Source organism: Lactuca sativa, chromosome 1 (genome assembly GCF_002870075.4).
Source record: "Lactuca sativa cultivar Salinas chromosome 1, Lsat_Salinas_v11, whole genome shotgun sequence".
NCBI lineage: Eukaryota > Viridiplantae > Streptophyta > Magnoliopsida > Asterales > Asteraceae > Lactuca > Lactuca sativa.
Window position 1 is genome coordinate 75,463,578 of NC_056623.2, and position 19,744 is coordinate 75,483,321.

The 19,744-nt window shown below is 32.9% G+C and overlaps 2 protein-coding genes across 2 annotated transcripts; both read left to right on the forward strand.

Annotated features, from left to right (window-relative positions):
* The first annotated feature begins 11,718 nt into the window (after positions 1-11,718).
* Positions 11,719-12,603, forward strand: LOC111918485 (protein ALP1-like). The gene is made up of 2 exons (XM_052765992.1): positions 11,719-12,156; positions 12,208-12,603. The coding sequence occupies exons 1-2, from the start codon at positions 11,719-11,721 to the stop codon at positions 12,601-12,603; spliced, it is 834 nt and encodes a 277-aa protein (XP_052621952.1).
* A 587-nt stretch (positions 12,604-13,190) lies between these two features.
* LOC111918492 (BURP domain-containing protein 3) lies at positions 13,191-15,641 on the forward strand. The gene is made up of 3 exons (XM_023914151.2): positions 13,191-13,310; positions 14,500-14,608; positions 14,699-15,641. The coding sequence occupies exons 1-3, from the start codon at positions 13,272-13,274 to the stop codon at positions 15,454-15,456; spliced, it is 906 nt and encodes a 301-aa protein (XP_023769919.1). The 5' UTR covers positions 13,191-13,271; the 3' UTR covers positions 15,457-15,641.
* Positions 15,642-19,744: the final 4,103 nt, after the last annotated feature.

Sequence of the window (19,744 nt, forward strand, 5' to 3'; positions counted from 1 at the left end):
CATATATTAAACTCCACTTTTTTATTACTAAGGCAATGAAGCCACTAAAAATAAGTGGGTATCCAAAAAAAATCGCATAGTATACAATAATAAAAAGATAAAAACTAAAATTTCATTAAACATAAAATTTAATTTTCATAACAAAGTTACGTTTAAAAGTTCACATTTAAGTTCTTTTATTTTACGAAAACGAATAATTACATTTTTAGTCTTAACATTTTTAAGTGTTTCTTTTCTATACTATGATCAAAACACCATTCATAAAATCTCACCTGAGTTATGTCATTACTATTATTATTTTTTTAATTAAAAACAAAAACAACAATAATAATTTAAATATTAAAATAAACCATTTTATTTAGTATAAATAAGATTTATATGTCCAAGGGGTATTGTGCTAATTCTATAAATCAATTTTATAAGTAGATTAAATGATGTGTGAGTTAGAAATTCGAATAATCTATAGACAAAATTTCACAAATAGTTCTAATTCTTTTTTAGTTTCTTTAATATACTCCTTAGGGTAGATGGTGCGTGGCTGGGAAGGTGGTACGGGGGTTGGAACACAGTCGGGATACAACACGAGCGTTGTAGGGAAGGTGATGCAAGATTAGAGTGAGGGGAGGCTACCCCACCTCTTCTCTTCATTTCATTGGTCTTTTTATTTATTTATTTTTTTATTTTTATTTCCAACGATAACATTAAAAGAAAAAACTTTTGTTTTTCAATGACTACAACAATAAATTTTTGAAAATTATTTTTTTAATACATTTACCACTCTATAAATACCAAACAAACCTAACATAATTTTCACACTTATTTCTACATATTCTCTAAAAATATTCACTCAACCAAAATGTCATCATCATCATCATTCGATGGCGCATGAAGAGACATTATTTGTCGGTTTCATCATGGCAAAAACAATGATGTATTTCCAAAACCGACAAGGTTAAAGTTCACGTTCACGACCTTAAATAAGAAGACCTCCGTTGAGGAGAAATCGTGAAGCCGGACATAAGTGTCTTATAGAAGACTATTTTGTAGACAACATCGTGTACGCTGAAAAGTTTCGACGAAGGTTTCGGATGAGGAAAGAGTTATTTTTATGTATTGTTGGAGATTTGGAAGACCGATTTCAATTTTTCCAATGGAAGCGAGATACGAGACGCAAACAAGGTTTTTCTCCAATTCAAAAATGCATAACTGCAATTCTTAGTTAGTATACGACTTGGGGGCAGACAAATGGGACGAGTATTTACGGATGTCTGAGCGTACCACACATGATAGTAAGTACAAGTTTGCGAAACTATTACTTTGATTTACAAGCAACAATATTGCGTAAACCAACCATCAACGATGTCCACTAATTGTACACGGTGCATGAAAATAAGCATGAGCTCCTGGGAATGTTAGGTAGTATCGATTATATGCATTGGTCTTGGGCATTGTGCCCCAACACATGACGTAGTCAATACATGAGAGACAATTATAGAGAGTCAACGATTGTTTTAGAAACAATCACATCATATGATTTTTGGATATGACAATCATTCTTTGGTCCAGCTGGTGCAAGCAACGACATCAATGTTCTAGACCAGTCGCTGATATTCAACGACATTTACCTTTGAACGTCGCACGATGTACCGTTTGAAGCAAATGGGGTAGCATATAATCGCAAGTACTATCTTACTAACAGGATATGTCCCACCTTATATGTTTTTGTGAAATCATTCACATGTCCGAGCGATGCAAAAGTAAAAAAGTTTAAGCATGCACAAGAGTCAACTAAGAAGGACGTGGAGCGAAATTTGGTGTGCTCAAGTGGCGTTGGCAAATACTATAAGTCGGGGAACGATCTTATGAAGTGAAAAGGTTGCAACACATAATATACACGTGCATCATATTACATAATATGATTTTAGAAGATGAAGGGAGAATGATATGTCGATACGATGAAAACGAAGTTTTGCCAAACATCAAATGAGTAACTGTTGCTACACAAGAGTATGTGTCAAATATAAGAGAAGCACATGATCACGACATTTATCACTCCCTTCGTGTGGATTTAGTGGAGCACATTTACAGGGTTCACGTACAACCCTAGTCAGAGTATTGGAACGATGATTTGTTTGACGAATTAAATGAAGATTTAGATATATTTGTGGAGGATTCGAGCGAGGATGGCGATGACGATGATGAAGACGACGATTCATAATGACGTATTTTTTTTGGATATTATGTAATTTTTAATTATGTTTTCTATGTTTTTTTTATAAATCTAGGTTGTGTTTTTTGAATCTTGTTTTTCTTTTGAATATTGATATTTTATTTATTTACATTTTTAAGCAATGAAATACTTTTATTAATATACATATATATATATATATATATATATATATATATATATATATATATATATATATATATATATATATATATATATTATATTATGGAGATGATTCTTAGCAATGGTAAAGTGGATTTTTTGGCAAAAATGGTCCTTCAAGTATATTTGGGTATTTTGTGTTAATATCCAGATTTTGATAGTATCTTTTTGGCATTTAGGTTTTTACCACAAATCTTTGGTGCATTTAACACTTTTAGCCCTTAAATTCAAAACTTTTATATTTTTGCGTTCTCATTAAATTTTTCTGCTTTTTGGGTTTTGCCACAAAACTTTAGTGAGTTTGACACTTTTAGTCCTTACAGTCAAAATTTTTACATTTTTGATGTTTTTGCCACAAATCTTTTATGAATTTAACGCTTTTCGTCCTTGTACTAAAAACTTTTACATTTTGACATTAAAAAAAACTCCTTTTGAATTTTGTCACCATATTTTCCCAACTTTGGCAACTTTAACATTATTGCCACAACATTTTTGAATTTTCGCCAGCAGTGTCCATTCTTTTGGTTGTACACTTTTGAAATCTAATTTTAGGGGTTGTCGACTTTCTCCCCTATTTGTGGTGATTTACAATTTCAGCACATATCTTTTAAAGTTTGCCGATTTTTCCCAAATTACCCTAAAAACGGTGTAGCCGCGGCCTCTTTACTAGTTTTAATTAATTTTAATGTTTATTAATCATTTTTAAGGAATTATATTTATTTTTGAATTATAAAGCTTAAAATTAAATTATTTTTATTTAAAAAAAATGAAAGGTAGTGAAAGATGACGATTTTCTGCCTTTTGGTGAGTAAAAGATAAGTGAATGGAAAACTGATGTGACTCTAAAAAAGCAAGTGATGAAAGATGGGTACACCCTCCATTATTATGAAACTTTTTTTTGTATGGATGGTCCATTTGGAGCAAACATTACACATAAATGGTCTTTATGACTAACTTTGTAAACAAATTATGTTAAGTGCTCATGAAATGATGAAAATATTTTTTGTCTTTTTACACATAAATAGTCCTTATGACTCTCTCTCTTTCTTTCTCTCTCTCTCTCTCTCTCTCTCAACATCAAATAAAAATGATGAAATTAAAACCAAAACCAACATCAAAATTGTATCAAAATGTTTATAAAACGTTAACACAATGTCAAAATAAATCTCGATTCACCATTGAAACAAACTAGACCAAATCAAAATTTAAAACCAACACCAAAATCAAATTGGGTTTCTAAAATCAAATAAAACCTGATTCACCATTGAAACAAAATAGACATCCATTTATGTGTTCCCCAACCTTGTGATGCAGATCCTTTTCGGCGTTAAGTTCACTACAACTGCTCATCCTAATGTAGATCTATTACATGCAAACATAAGTGGAGAACAAAGGTGTTCAGTGGTGGCTATGGATTGCCAACGACAATGGGTGGGGGAATCACAAAGAACGCAACTAAGGGTTAGGGTTGGAGGGAATAGTTGGTGGTAGTGTTTGGGTTAATGGTGATGAAATCGTAGGTTACCGGTGGAACAACATTAACTCATTAGAGGGAATCATGATGGGGGGGGGGGGGGGGGTGGAGTCTGATATCTCACAAGAAAACATGTCGAACTGCCCCCTCATCGCAGCCTTATTTCCATAAAAACTCTAGTAATGGTTTGTGATGCAAAAATCCCATAAGAAAATCGATTAAACAAACCAATATGTTTTGTTGGTGGATAAAAAAATCGATGCAACAAACCAATATGTTTTTGATGTTTGAATTTGGGTTTGGTTTCTCCATTATGAGTTTGGGCATTTTTTGACCTAGAGTTGATAGATGCGCCTTCACAATCAAACAACCTGGTACACATGTTGTCGTATAATAAATCGACCATGGATTTTTCCCTTCAAGCCATGGTCGATTTTTTTACCTAGAGTTTGGGCATTTTTTGATGTTGTTGTATTCCACATTTGTTCCCTTCAAGCCACCTTCTACAACATTGGCTATTTCAGAATCGACATGCTCGGGCTCTAAACATACCCTAGTGTCATGCACATCACCATTAAACCCCAAACCCATAAGTGGGTCAACGATAGTGTCGATGATGGATGGTGGTAACTAGAGAAAAACAAAGGAATTCAGAACGATTGGGAGGGCGGAACGAAGGGGAAGGAAGAACAAGGAGAAAGAGTGTGAGTTTTTTTATTGTCTGTGTTCTTTTGAGAGAGAGAGAGAGAGAGAGAGAGATAGATATGGAGCCATAATGACTATATTTGTGTAAAAACAAAGGGTATTTCGTCATTTCACAAACACTTAACGGAACGAGTTAACAAAGTTAGTCATAAGAACCATTTGCGTGCAAGGTTTGCTCCAAAATGACCATCCATGCAAAAAAAAGTTTCATAAGGACTATATTAGGAAAAAAAACAAAAAGAATTATAAACTCTAACATTTAACAAATGTTAGTCTCCTGTACATAAGAGCACATCACTCTATAGTGATATTACTATGCTTTACTACATTTTTATTTTTCCATATTTAAAAGACTTGAGGGCATGCTCTACATTCTTTCTCAACACACAAGAAAGCCCATAATAAATATGTTCCGGCTTACAATTTATAAGTCATCAATCTAATTTTAACCAATATACTAACAAATAAAATAGTAATTAATCTTTTTTTATATAATTTAATTACTTACTTAATTTTGTAGGTTGATTTTTTTGTCATTTTGTAAAAGTATTACCTTCTAAATTATTCTTGATAAGCAAATACTATTATAGGTTTGTGTATAAACCTAACAGGTTTCATGATGTAAACAGTCAATTTTTGATGAAAACATATAAATAGTTTATTTTTATGTAATGATTTTATTGTAAAAGTCTACATATTATGCACATTAAAGATACGAGTAGCATGTAGGACAGTAGCAATGGTATTATTGGAATGTTTAAACTATATATTTTGTAAGAAATCTAAATTATTTTCTTGTTCTAAGTGTTCACAAGAGACAAGCCTAGGTACATTAAAATGCCTTGGTTTTTGCTCATTACTATGTAGATTGTAGGAAGTGGAATACAAAAAAGAAATGGACATTTTAGCTATCACAAGTTAGTGAAAAAAAAACAACATTGATTTTTATTTGACGGTAAACCAAAAATATACGAATAAGTTTTGTAAATTGCTTTTCATCTGCCTGAGGTACAAAACTACAATTTTTTTTTTATTATTATTTTTTTGCAGACTCATGACTAATTTCAAAAATTTTGCTCAATTTTTAATTGCTGACTGAAATTGTTAAAACACATGGAGTATATGTATGACCCATTAATTGCTAAAATGATTGACATCTACTTATAAATATACTTCTTTTGAGCAAATTTTGGTGAAAATTTTTATTTGGGTATGTAAACACATCAAATACATGGAAAATAGTGGCAATTCTATTGGAAGGAGGCAACAACACATGTATTTAGAAGTTACAAAAGAAAATCAATCCCACAAAGACCGGTACCTGAAGTATAAAATAGTGAGAGTTTCCACTTTCTTTCTCTTTGAGGTGAGTAAAAGATAAAATACATTGCTTATAAGAGTTTACATTTTTTTTCTTATTGTCAGCGTACTTTGAAAAATCTATTTGATTACATCAATAAAAATACTTTGTAATTTTGATGACATTGCTATGTAGCTATTAGTAGGGCACTATATTTTTAAATATTTTTATTACGCTATTGTATTTTATAATTATTTCTTATTAGAGTATTGTACATGTTAATGACATAGGTAGGCGTGTTAATCGGGTTACCCCAACGGGTTTCGAGTAAACTGGGTCAAGGCTTCATGAGACACAATATTTTATAAATGTTCACTTAAAGTGAAATCTCAAAAACAGTTTGATAGTGTGGGGTTCAAAAGCCCCTTCATATTCTCATTTTCAAACATAACCTCAATCTCATATGTTTTCAGTTTCTTATTTAAGGTTTAAAAGAAAATCCCACTTCATGCATTTCCTACCCTTTCTGACCATTCTCAACTGAAATGTAGCCTCGTCTTGTCTCTGCTCTCATTTCCAATCACCATGAACCTGAACTGTGTTTATGTGAGGGGTTGTGGGAACATTGCATCTACGTCATCTACTATTAAAGAAATTCACATATATCCACCAAAGGAGGTAAGATAAATGTTTATTTAATCTTAATAAATCATATTTTATTCAATTTTATAGCGTTTTTGAAGTGTAATTATGTCACAATACATCAAAAAATATATTATATCGTAATAACAAAAAAAGTTATTCTACAAACTTTCGCCACAACACGTAGCTTAAAAACCTCGTTATGATCATTTGTGAAATTTTATCTAATTTTTATAAATATATTTATTCCCATGATTAGTATTACTACTATTTATAATAAATGATATCATAAAAAACTCCAAAAATCTTTTAAAAAAAACCCTCTTGTCATATTATTGACATCTATTTTTTGTTCTATTTTTTTGCTTATATTAATAATATAATTATTGATTTCTTTTGATTTTTTATTTAATTATTTAAACTATATTATTTTATCTTAATATTTATTACTGCTTTATTTATTTAGTTTTATTTTTTTTATTAGTTTTTTTTATGTTTTATTCGAATTCATTATGAGATATTTTTTTTCATGGTTATTTGTTTATTTACGTTAGCCAGATTAATCTTATATAAAAATCCGATAAAGAACTAGTTCGAATCTAACCGAACTCTAGTAACCTAATAACCAACTTTTATATTTACATATATAAAGTTATGATTACAAAGGCTTGAAACCGGTTATCAAATAAATTCATTTTTTTATTAATCTATAAAAAAATCCTCATAAACATGCATATTTTTTTCCCTTTACACGTCTTTTTTTGTAATGTTCACCGATTTCTTCATTTATTAAAGCTTAGAATGCCTAATATTTTTTGGAATGACGAGTATCTATTAAAAAATTAACAAAGAGCTAGAAAAGAAACATGTCAAAAGAAGAAAGCAAAATGTGGATTTTGTAACCAAGAAGTCAAACTCAGCCTATCCTTAGAGCACCTATCGAAAATCCACAAAAATGATATATCTACCACATCATCAAAGATCAATGATTTCTTAGACAAAATCATCCAAAAAACAATGCATTTATGAAAATTCCACAAACACCGAAAAACTGTCAAAACCACCACATCAAATGCCTTGTGTTGGCTACCAACCAACCAACACGAGCTCGACCAAGAAATCAAAGAATGGATAGAAATCTGCTTGGGAAGCTTCACACCCCACCAAAGTGCAATACGAACCAAAACCTAAGAAAGGTCCAAACAACATGTGAAAAGATGATCAATTCACTCCACTGCCAATGAGTAAACAGGACATAAAAATGGCTATACTTCAATGCCCCTATAAGAAAGTCTCTCTATGGTAGGATTGATCTGAAGACTCTCTCTCAACAAAAAAAATACTCAACTTGATAGGAACCAAATTACTCCATTGAGCTTCACTACCTGCAGAAATCAACATCTTACTATCCAAGTAAGCACTGATAGAAAATACTGAAAACATGTCGAAGAAACTCTACCTCCCAACCTAAGGACACACGATATTTGACTGAAATATGTATATGATTGTCAAGAGCGAAGATCCGATGATACACCACCGTAAGAGGAAAATCATGTACCTACAAATCATACCAGGAGCAAGTCTCCCATCTCTAATCCTCATTAGAGAAAACGACTAAAAATCAAAACCCCGGCGACTCAATTGTCCTAGCATACGAATAATACCATTCCAAGGACCGTACCACAACCTCCTCAGAATCAAAGATGAAGACCGGGTATTAACATGTGCTAGGTGAAAATGAGAAAAAGTGTGAGAAATACCATGTGTTATGTGACATGTGTTTATATATTATACCTTAAAACCTAGACTCAAAATGGGTTTATGAATTGTAAATGGGAGTAATATTTTGTGAAATATGTCGTGCTTGGTGAATAGAGAGATGCAGAAGCACTATAGACATGCAAAAAGGGAGTATGATGTAACATCGTAATTTTTATTAAACATAAATTGCACGTGCTTTAGCGATGAAGGTGACATGAGTGTTTTAGCATGCCTTACATGCCTTGGTTGCAATGATTACATTTACATATTATTATATGGTAAGTGAACTTTTGCCTTTTTTCATGTACTCAACACTTTTGCGTAGGGTAATAGCATGTGGTAAGAAGGGTTTAAATTATATAAATATGTACTATGGGAAATAAAAAATGCAAGAAGTGGTTAAGAACAACTACTTGGAGGTTAGAGGTGCAATAACATTTAACGTGGCGAGAGGATGAGAACGAGTTGGTGATGCATGTAAACATCTTTAGATGTCAAAATTTGTAAACATCATGTTTTTTGTAACAATTTCATCGATTTTGGATGGATTTATGAGTGGAATAAGTGAATAATTAGAAGAAACAATTAAACATGATAACTATAAGAAATTGAATAAGCTTTCCATGTAACCTGGAGTTAACTGCATGTGAGTTAAGATGCTTAACTTATGACTAAAACACCGACAAGGTATGCAAATGGACATTTCTGGTGTTATCATCTGTCTTGTATGAAATTCTGGGTAAAATCTATGACAAATAGGAAGATGAGGATATCATATGAGTTGTGAGAAACTGAGTTACCTTTATGTAGTTTTTTAAATCAACCCAATTGGACATGCAGTGAATTAGTTGTGGCCAAAATAGGGACATAGTGTCCAAATTAATATTTAGGATCACATCATCAACTTTGCTGGTAGCGCTTCCAGTATTTTCTCCAACTTTTCATCATGTCCCAAACTTATGTTCATTCAAATTGTGAATAATTTTTTGTATATCTTTAAGATCAAGAAGACTGTTGAAGACGATTTTTGGACTATGGATTCAATAAACAAAATGGGTATCATATTGTAACAACTGTGGATCTAATAAACAAGATGGGTCATAATGGAGGTTGAAACCATTGGAGTCGTCACCGTAGCTTCTTGCATCGAAGATTGATATCTAGATTAATAAATACCACGAGACTTCATTCTTTGATAGATAAGATTTACGCATTTATTTATTTTTTTAAAATTACTTTTGACCACTATGGCTGCGCCACACAGAACACACACATAACCTGACATTTCACACATGTTTTTTTTAAAAGAGTTATAACTTAAAGATTGTTGCGAGTGTGCTGCACGGTGCATCACTGGACCCTCGTCTTCAAACCACTTATTCAACATATATTTGTTTTAATTTTTCAACAACATGTTTATTATTTTAATAATATTATTAATGTTGTTATAAATAATTCAAGTATACTTTACATAATTTCCAATCCATTTGATAAAATTTATATAAATACTTTTTTTGTATTACATTATCTATAACCAAATATTAATAAACTATAAATTTAATCACAAAACTTACCAAATCTATTAAAGCTAATCGCAGAAATAACTATCGCTTGGAAAATTTAACAAAATGAACATGTTGTTCACTAAGTTATTATTATTTACCAATTATTATGTTTAATTATTTTAAATAAACGTATTTGAAAATTATATAATCACAATTATCTTTATATTCAATTTGCACATATGCTTAAAACTAAAATAAATTTGATTTAAAATTATTTTTAACTATTGTATGATTAATTACAGTTTATTTCAGCAGCTTATAGACGTTAAAAAACGAACATACTTCTTGTTGTATTTTTTATATGTCTGTTCTACCTCTTCTACTGCAGATAAGTGCAGATGTAATCAGTAAACTTTTAGTTTCGAAAAAACGAACATCTTAATTTTTTGTTTTTTCTTTAAAGATTTAAAAAAAAATTAAAACTAATAGAGAAATAACACAGTAAATAAAAATAAATTATAAAAATAACTAAACTAGTTAACCACAGTTAAGATAATATTAAAGAAAAGGACTAAATAGATTTTCTTTTGAAAAATCACTAACAAGTCCGTATTAGGTCATTCCAAACACCTAAAAAAAAATTTTTTTGACAACAAAATAAATTTTAGATTGAAATTATGGATTTGGAATTCCAGATTTCATACTGAAATTTTGTATCTTGGAGAAAGGACTACGAGATTTCAAAAACAAGTATAAATCCAATCAACAAAATATGAAATTTAAAAAAATAAAAATTTTTTTTAAATAAATTTAACAAAAAGTTGAAAACATTATAGCAAATGGAAAATATGTGATATAAAAGCTTAGAATCAGATACCTGATTGTAAAACAAAAATATTAAACATCTTGAAACGAACTTTTAAAACATAACTAGAGGAGTTTTTTAAAAAGAAAATATTAAAAAAAAAATACATATTATATATTTTTGGTCAGTCGACCAATTTAGAACAAAATGATTATTTTTACAAAACACTAAAAACCTAGTTAATTTTGTTACATGGTTCATTTATAATGTTTAGTTAATACGAGCAAAAAATGGTATTGTGTTATATTATAATTTTCAAGATTTGGTGCACGGACAAAATGGTCTTTATAAAAAATTTAATAAACTTAGAGTAGTCGGTATGGGTCCAATCGAGGTTCGACGCGGGTGATCTGGCATCTCTCGACGCCGTCGTAACGGGGGGAACACCGCCCCTCCTGCTCGTTGCATCTCGTCGAGGTGATTCTCGTTGGCGTGGCGACGGGAAGAAACAGAAGAAAATGACCATTTGAGTTTGCAACGGTTTGAGAAAAAAAGCTAATTATTAAAAAAAATATATTTTATCCTATAAATACTCTCATTTTATTAAAATTTTCACACACTTTCTCTTCTTCTCTCTACATACTTTCAATTATCTTCAAAAAAAATATGGATTCTTTCGACTCGTCCGATGATTCAGATGACGATATTTTCTTTAGGATGATGTATCATTATTACACTACCGACCTGCTACAACCAGACTCAGCCCCGCTCCTAACAAGACGTGCGATGTTAAACAGAAATCGCGAGGAAGGACACGAACATCTATATCGCAATTACTTTGCGGATAATTGTGTATACGGGGCGAAGGACTTCAAAAGAAGATTTCGTTTGAGTAGGGATGTATTCTTACGAATCGTCAACGCCTTGGAAAGCCGGTATCATTTTTTATTATATTTTTATACCAAATAAATAAAAATGTGCTACATGTTTCTTTAATTTTACAACATATGCAATATATTTTTAAATTATAGTTAATTTATGTTTAGGTACAAATTTTTTCAATTAAGATATGATGCTTGAGATAGACGGGGGTTTACAACGTTGCAGAAATGTGCTGCGGCCATTCGTTTGATGGCTATGGGGGAGTCACTCGACACCATGGACGACTATATGAGAATGTCCGAAAGAACCGCAAGAGAGAGTTTGTATACATTGTCAATGGGTGTTGTTGAAACTTTTAGAGACGTGTATTTGCGGAAACCTTCGTTGCATGATTTGCAAGAATTGTATGTGGCGCATGAAGAACGTCATGGGTTTCCCGGAATGATCGGAAGTATTGATTGCACACATTGGAAATGGAAAAATTGTTCGATAGCATGGAAAGGGCAATACGCAAGTGGTCATCACGGATCACCTTCATTGGTGTTAGAGGTTGTCGCTTCTCAAGATTTATGGATTTGGCATGCATTTTTTGGGGTTGCGGGTTCCAACAACGACGTCAACGTTCTTGATCAGTCGCCAATATTCGACGATCTTTTGAATGGAAAAGCCCCAGATGCTCCTTTCACGATGAATGTAAACGAATACAAATATGGGTATTACCTTACAAATTGAATATATCCTCAGTATTCCACATTCGTGAAGGCATTCCGCCACCCGGTTGAAGAACAAGACAAATTTTTTAAGAGAAGACAAGAAGGAGCACGTAAGGATGTGGAACGTGCTTTTGGAGTGCTGAAGCCGAAGTGGCATATAGTCGAACATGCAGCACGACCATTGGATTTAGAAACTTTACGATATATCATGTATGCATGTATCATAATGCATAACATGGTAGTAGAAGATAAAGGGAGAAATATTGCACACTATATCCCAACAGAGCCCAGACACGTTCAGTTTCAACCAGGAACAACAGATTATTTGCATCGCGTTGTTGACATTCAGGACGCAAATAAACACAGACAACTTCGAGAGGATTTGGCAGATTATATCTTCTATGGTAACAATAACAATAACGAATAGCGTTGTCTTTTTTTTTTTGAATTTGGATGTTATTTTTTTTTTTTTTGGATATTATGTGTAATTTAGTCTTTATTTTAATTTTAATCTTTAAAAATTTTTATTTTTTTTTTTATACTTTTTAAACATTATGTTTTATTTATTATTTATATTTAAAAAATATTTGTATCAATTTAAAATAAATCAAAATAAATAAAAAATAAATTATAAAATGGAAAAAAAAGTAAGAAAAAAAAAAGAAAAATAAAAATATTTATTTTGAAAAAGTTGGTGTTGTATCTTGTTGCCCATTTCTCTACTTGGTGTCATAACACCATTAGCTTAAGTAGCATGTGATGTGACACAACTTGGTGTTGCACCTTGTTACCCACACCCAATGCTCTTAGATTAGTGACTTAAAAATCAACTTTGCAACAAAAAAAAACTGATATAATTATGAACGAAATTGTTGTAATTTTAATAAACTACAAGTGACATTTCTATAATTTTGTCGATCGGATTTTTTCTTGCGCTCCTTAACGTGGGCTTGTCATACTTGATCTTTGCAAGTTGGTAGTGGGCCATAAATAAAACCAGTTGATCTTATCGGTGAAACGGTGAGTGGTGCATTTTCTACTACTCAACTCCATTATAAATACTTCATCAAACCGAGTCTTCATACATCATCCACAATGAAGTTTAATCTTCTCAATGTTTATGCACTTTTTTCTGTAAGTATATTCTTATCATCATTAAATTAGTTTTTGGAATCTTATAGTTCTGAATCTTTTAATGTCTTTATGCATCATAATTGGTTCAAGATGTTCCGGTTCTAAACATTTATGTAATAACTACACAAATATTCATATAGTTTCCAGTTCTAGATTAGGTAATATGTTGCAATGATTAGAAACGATGTTAACCCAAGATTCTAACGACCCAAAATTTCGGAAGTGGATGTACATAGTTCATGCACATTCATACCTTCAAAAAAGATTTTATAGTGTCAAAAAGAATGGAAAAAAGATGTAGTGTAAAAGTTTTTTTTTTTTTTTCTTTCTTTCTACACACCACTATGTAACTTCAATTTCTTTTATATAATGTCAGACATATATCTTCACAAATATAATCTTTAATCGTTAAAGACTATGTTACCACCTCTGGCGACCACTCTCATTATTATTACCGCCGGCGACCTAGCGTCGCTATTAACTACTGCCGTTACCAACTCCGGCAACTTATCTCTGGCCACCAGGTCGAAAATATGAGAGAGAGAGAGAGAGAGAGAGAGAGAGAGAGAGAGAGAGACGATGATTCGTGGGTGGCTGGCGATGGTACTTAGGCGGCAGACGATGGTTCTTGGCTGACCAACAATGGTGGTATTCGCAGGTGGTGATCGCCGGTGTTTTTTGTTGTAAGGTGACGAGAAGGTTTGACGGTGGGGCTGTAAAGAGATTAAGGTTTTTTAGGGTTTTATTTTTCTTTTATAGGTAGATAATGACCTAACAAAATATGGGCTTTTGAGCTAAGGGCTTTTTATTTAAACGAGATTAGTCTTTTTTTTAATGTTTTATTTATTAAATATATTTAAATCAGTTTTTTAGCTTAGTACTAAAAATTATTTTTTATATTGGTAATTTTAAAACTTTATATAAAAATGATTTTAATAAATTACATACAACAAATATAAAAAGTATATAAAAGTGTTTTATTTAACATATTTAATGTTATACGTTTGAAAAAATAAAAAAAAGTATTTTCATTAGTAAAATAATTACTTTTTTTGTTTTTTTGGTTATAACGAAGTTAGTAAAATAATAATGTAATAATTAAATAAAAAGTTAATGTAATAATTATATTTATGTTATAATATTGTATCAATTGATGACATGGTTCATTCTTGTTGCCTTTTTGGATCAGCTATCATTAATGGTAGGAAGTCATGCAGTGACTCCTGAAGTTTACTGGAAGTCTGTGTTGCCAAACAGTCCTATGCCCAAAGCAATTAAGGATCTTTTATACACTGCAGGTTCTCTTTGTTTCATAGTCTTTTAATTGTTTATTCATACGTACAAATTTGGTACAAAGAAACAGTACGTTGATTTACTAGAATGAACAGAAGAGAAGAACACCAACGCCGGAGTTGGGAAACGCTATGTAGGGGTGACACATAAAACAGTAATATTAATATACTCTGTCCCCATGGATGAGCTCAAGGTTGATCCAAACGAAGCTTCGTTTTTCTTGGAGAACGACTTGCATGAAGGTACAGAAATGAAGTTACATTTCGTGAAAGACGAACAAAAATCAGCCTTTTTACCTCGACATGTAGCTGATTCGATACCCTTTTCATCAAACAAGCTTCCCCAAATCTACGACAAGTTTTCGATAAAGTCAAACTCAGTGGAAGCCAAAAGCATGAAACAAACACTAAGCGTCTGCGAGAGCAAAGGCATTGAAGGCGAGGAAAAATATTGTGCAACCTCGTTAGAGTCCATGGTGGACTTCAGCACTAACAAGTTAGGTAAAAAAGTGAAAGCGATGTCGACAGAGGTAAATGCTGAAGGAAGTACTCCGTTACAAAAGTACACAATCGAGGGCTCCATGAAACTCGCATCAGATAAAGCTGTGGTTTGCCATAAGCAAAACTACATGTACGCTGTATTTTATTGCCACAAAACCGTTAGTGTTAAAGCGTATGCTGTTTCTTTGGTGGGTGTTGATGGTACTAAAGTGAAAGGGGTGGCGGTTTGCCATACAGACACTGCGAAATGGAACCCAAAACATTTAGCGTTTCAGGTGCTGAAAGTGAAACCAGGAAGTGTCCCAGTTTGCCACTTTTTGCCTGAAGATAACGTTGTTTGGGTTCCGTACTAAGAGATACATAGTAGCAAAGTACGTTAAACCAATATATGTATTGTGTTTGTGTGCCTTTCTTTGATGGAGTAATCTATAGGGTTTAGTAATCCAACTACGTATTAATTAGAGGTTGACGCAACTTTCTTTATGTTTGGTTTGGCAGTGTATGTAAAATTAAGTAATAAATACTGCTTTTGTAATTAGTTAAGTATTTTAAATACAAATTGTAGTTACGTACCAACCAATAGAATTAGTTAAGTTATTGGTAAATCGGCTTATTAATTTCTTGCTAAAATTATATCCAGCTATCAGCTATGTGAAGGGGCGTTTTGGCTAACGTGGAGACGCTTAACGACGTTGTAACGCCGTCAACACATTAAACGCCTAAGTCCCGTTATGACGAGAACAATGAGCAACGGGAGGACCGGAGGAGTATCTAATCAAATTTCGATGTCAACTCTTTTGACCATATTAATCGACATTTATCAATCATTTGTTGTATGCAATTTTGATCATATTAGCAAGAATGAGGTTTGATGAAGATGATTTTTATGAGGGAACGATGCAAGAACACATATAGGTTTAGGAGGAGATGATTAGAAGAGTAAATATATTTAGGTTAAAATGATTTTGGCCTGTTACAATTGCTTGGGGTTTTATAAGTTTTATGCTAAAATGATCTTAGGCATGTACATTATTCTCTTAAAAAAAATAGACTATGATGAAAATTACTTATCTATAAATATATGTTAATAAAAATCATAAATGACTACTTCTTAACGTATAGTTTTGTTTTTAGTTTATATTTAAATAAGGTGTTTTTATTAAAGTATATTTGTTTTTATATATATTAAAAAATTTGAAAAAATAAATAAATAAGAAATACAAAGAAAAAGAAATGACAACATAGAAATTATAGCGTGTTATAACATGTTACAAGATGTTGACTTGATCTTATAGTACCATTTATGACATGACATATGAGGTGATAATCTTTTGATATGAATTAAATACGTTTCCACTTAGTTTAAAGATAAACATTGAAATGAAACAACAATATAAGGATGATTGTTCAACAAATGTACATTCTAAACACTAGTTGTGTACCTTGTGGAGAGACACAAATTTCGAGGGTTGGGGCAGTGAAGATTAATAGTTTTTTTGGTAATTAGTTTTATTAAGAAAAATGCTATATTTCAAAACACACAAGACATATACATATTGTTATCATTCAGTTTTGCAACAACCAATAGTTGTAACCCTTGTAATACATATTGTTATCGGTCAGTTTTGGAGAACCAATATGCCCCTTTAAGTTGATCAAACAAATCATCAATCTTCGGAAGTGGATAACAATTTTTCACTTACAGTTTATTCATCTATCTGCAGTCTATGCACATCTGATGCGAACCATCATACTTCTTAACAAAAGGGTCTGTGCTCCACAAGGTAAACTACCCGGTTGGATAAAATCCTTGCCCAAAAATTCTTGAAGCTGTGAATTAAGCTAACTCATGCATCTCTGGTAGTGCCAGGTGATACAACGCCTTGGCAATCAGAGATACACTAGTAATAAGATAAATCATGAACTCAATATGCCTGTTCGGAGGCAGGCCTGGCAATTCATTTGGGAAAAAATCTAGAAACTCACAAACCACTGGCACATCTGAGACTAATCTATTCTTTTCTTCTAGAATGTCAACCACATAAGCCAAAAATCTCGAACAATCATGTTGTAGATACTTCCTAACCATTGTGACAGAGTATAAAGTCGAACCAACTCTAGTACCCTCGTCATAGACGATCAGCTCTCCCCACTTGGAGTACGACCCACCACTAACCGTCTCTCGTAATCAATCAAATCCCCAAACTGGCTCAACCAATCCATTCCCACAATCACACATACATCACCCATCAGAATGGGAACTAGATCAATTAGAAATTCCGTACCAAAATCTTCAATATACAGTCGCGATAAACACTTGTAATCGAAGTCAGAGTAGTTAGTAAGCAAGATGGATTCTTTTGTTTTGAGAGCTCAAGTGAGGTGTAATGTAACATCCCAAAAATCCAAGGTAAAAATTTTTATTTTTAAAACAATAAATCATACAAACGAGTTGTTCCAAAACCGATCAAAGTGAATATATTATTTAAACATCAGAGTAATATTATTAATTGTCAATGTGGAAAACTCTGGGGAATGTTGTGCAGTCCCATCGTGCCTTTCCCTTTCGAACCAGAAGTACCTGAAACCATAAACATAAACTGTAAACACAAAGCTTAGTGAGTTCCCCAAAATACCACATACCAAAAATACAACTGGGCTTAACCCTGGGGTATAATCCAACCCGATATGCAAATATGGGCCCTGCCCTGGGGTGTATTTCGACCCGAACAGCACACATAAGGGATTAGAGTTCAAGGTGAAACTCGCCGAGTTGTTCTTGAGACTCGGCGAGTTGAGTCGGGGTGGCCCTGTGATTCATGCCAGGTGTGACTCGTCGAGCAAGGGGAGGAACTCGACGTGCCAAACGGGACTAAAGAGTTAGTGGACACGTGTAGACTCGCCAAGTCGCCCAAGTGCACTCGATGAGTCGGGTCAAAGTTTGACCATTGACTTTTGTTGACTTTTAGGGTTTGGTCAACACTGTGGCCTTTAAGCTAAAAGAGGGGTAAAATGGTGTTTTGCCTGCTGAGGGTGCCTAGAGAGGGTTGAGTCTAGTCCCGAGAGTTATATTTATGAGAATATTTACTTTATGTGATTAGGCGGACGCTAGATCATATTTCTACCGAGTCAGAGATTTACCGAGACATCTGAGGTGAGTCTTCTCACTATACTTTACCTAGTGTGGTAACAGAGTTATGTGACAGAGTATTTTAGAGTTATATGCCAGTGTATTTGCATGTTATTATGTGTTGTAATTTTTTGTGATATGAGATATGCATGATTCAGAGTTACAGAGTTAGGACCAGTGGGTCCACAGAGTTATGGTACCAAGAGGGTCCCACAGAGATATTCGACCAGAGGGTCAATAGAGTTACAACCTTGAGTGGCTGATATGTGTTTACGTGGTATTTTGGTGAACTCACTAAGCAATTATGCTTACAGTGTTATGTGTGGTGTTTCAGGTACCAGCGATGATCGCGGGAAGACGCCAATATGACTCGTACACACGCACACTGGAGTTCATATGTTTTGATATTGTGGTTTTTTTTATTAAGATAATGATGATACAATGTTTTAAAATGTGGATGTGAATGAAATTATATGGTTTTTAAAATGCAAAAAATTGTTTAAATTTTTACGGTGTTACATATATTAAGGACTTAAATCAATTGACTTGAATATCTCCCATATTAGATGTCTGGTTTAGACATCTATGATCATCCTAAATCCTTTGGAACTAACTTTCCTAATGAAGATGATTTCCCGAAAATCATACTTCACTTCCTCCACCTCTTCCAATTATTCTCCCTAACCCACAAGTTCTTGAATAGTTCAAGGTCACTCAAGCCCTATTGCCAAGCAATGTCTATGTGTGCTCACATCTTGGAGATGAAGTCACATATATTCACAAGCCGGGAGAGTTGGGTGTCAAAGTCTCAAGGAAGTTGGTTCATCAACCACTTTCTAAGTCACATAGTGAGTTCCTTTGGGACTACTATGTAACAGACTATGACATGACCCTTATGATCTTACCTAGTTGCTTGATGCTGCTGAATCAACAATGATTTGGAGCACTGGTAAAGCAAATTTGATTGGAAGATCGACTTCCCAAACTACCATGGACATTGACAATGGTAACATTGGAAATCTAGAAAAGCTTTCTTTTCCCAATAGAAAGGGATCGGCCATAGTCAACTCAGTTGACCAAATGGTAAAGAGAAAGGCTAAGTATGAGATTGTCTCGTGTACCATTCCCAAAGGGTCCATATGTTTCTATTACCAAAGTAAGGAGCATTGGTTGCGAAGCTACCGTGGCTACCTGAAAGATTTGAGAGAAGGAAGAATCAAAAAAAAGTTTGTCTCTGCTTCAGGTAAGTTCACTATCTAACTCTGTTAAGTTTCTAATTGATGACTCTTAATACAAAGTGTGACGCGGTTACATTTTGATGTTTGGCAGGATCAAGCAAAGGGAAGGAAACTTAAAGGAAGAGTATGTTGAATCTGATCGTGAAGATGGATTTCAATCGCATGGTTCGAAGATCGGATTCTTGAGCTACTACTTAGGAGTTATGATAGATTGCTAGGAAATATGTAATAGCATAGTTTTCATTTAAAGTTGCATTGTAAGGAAAAAAATTT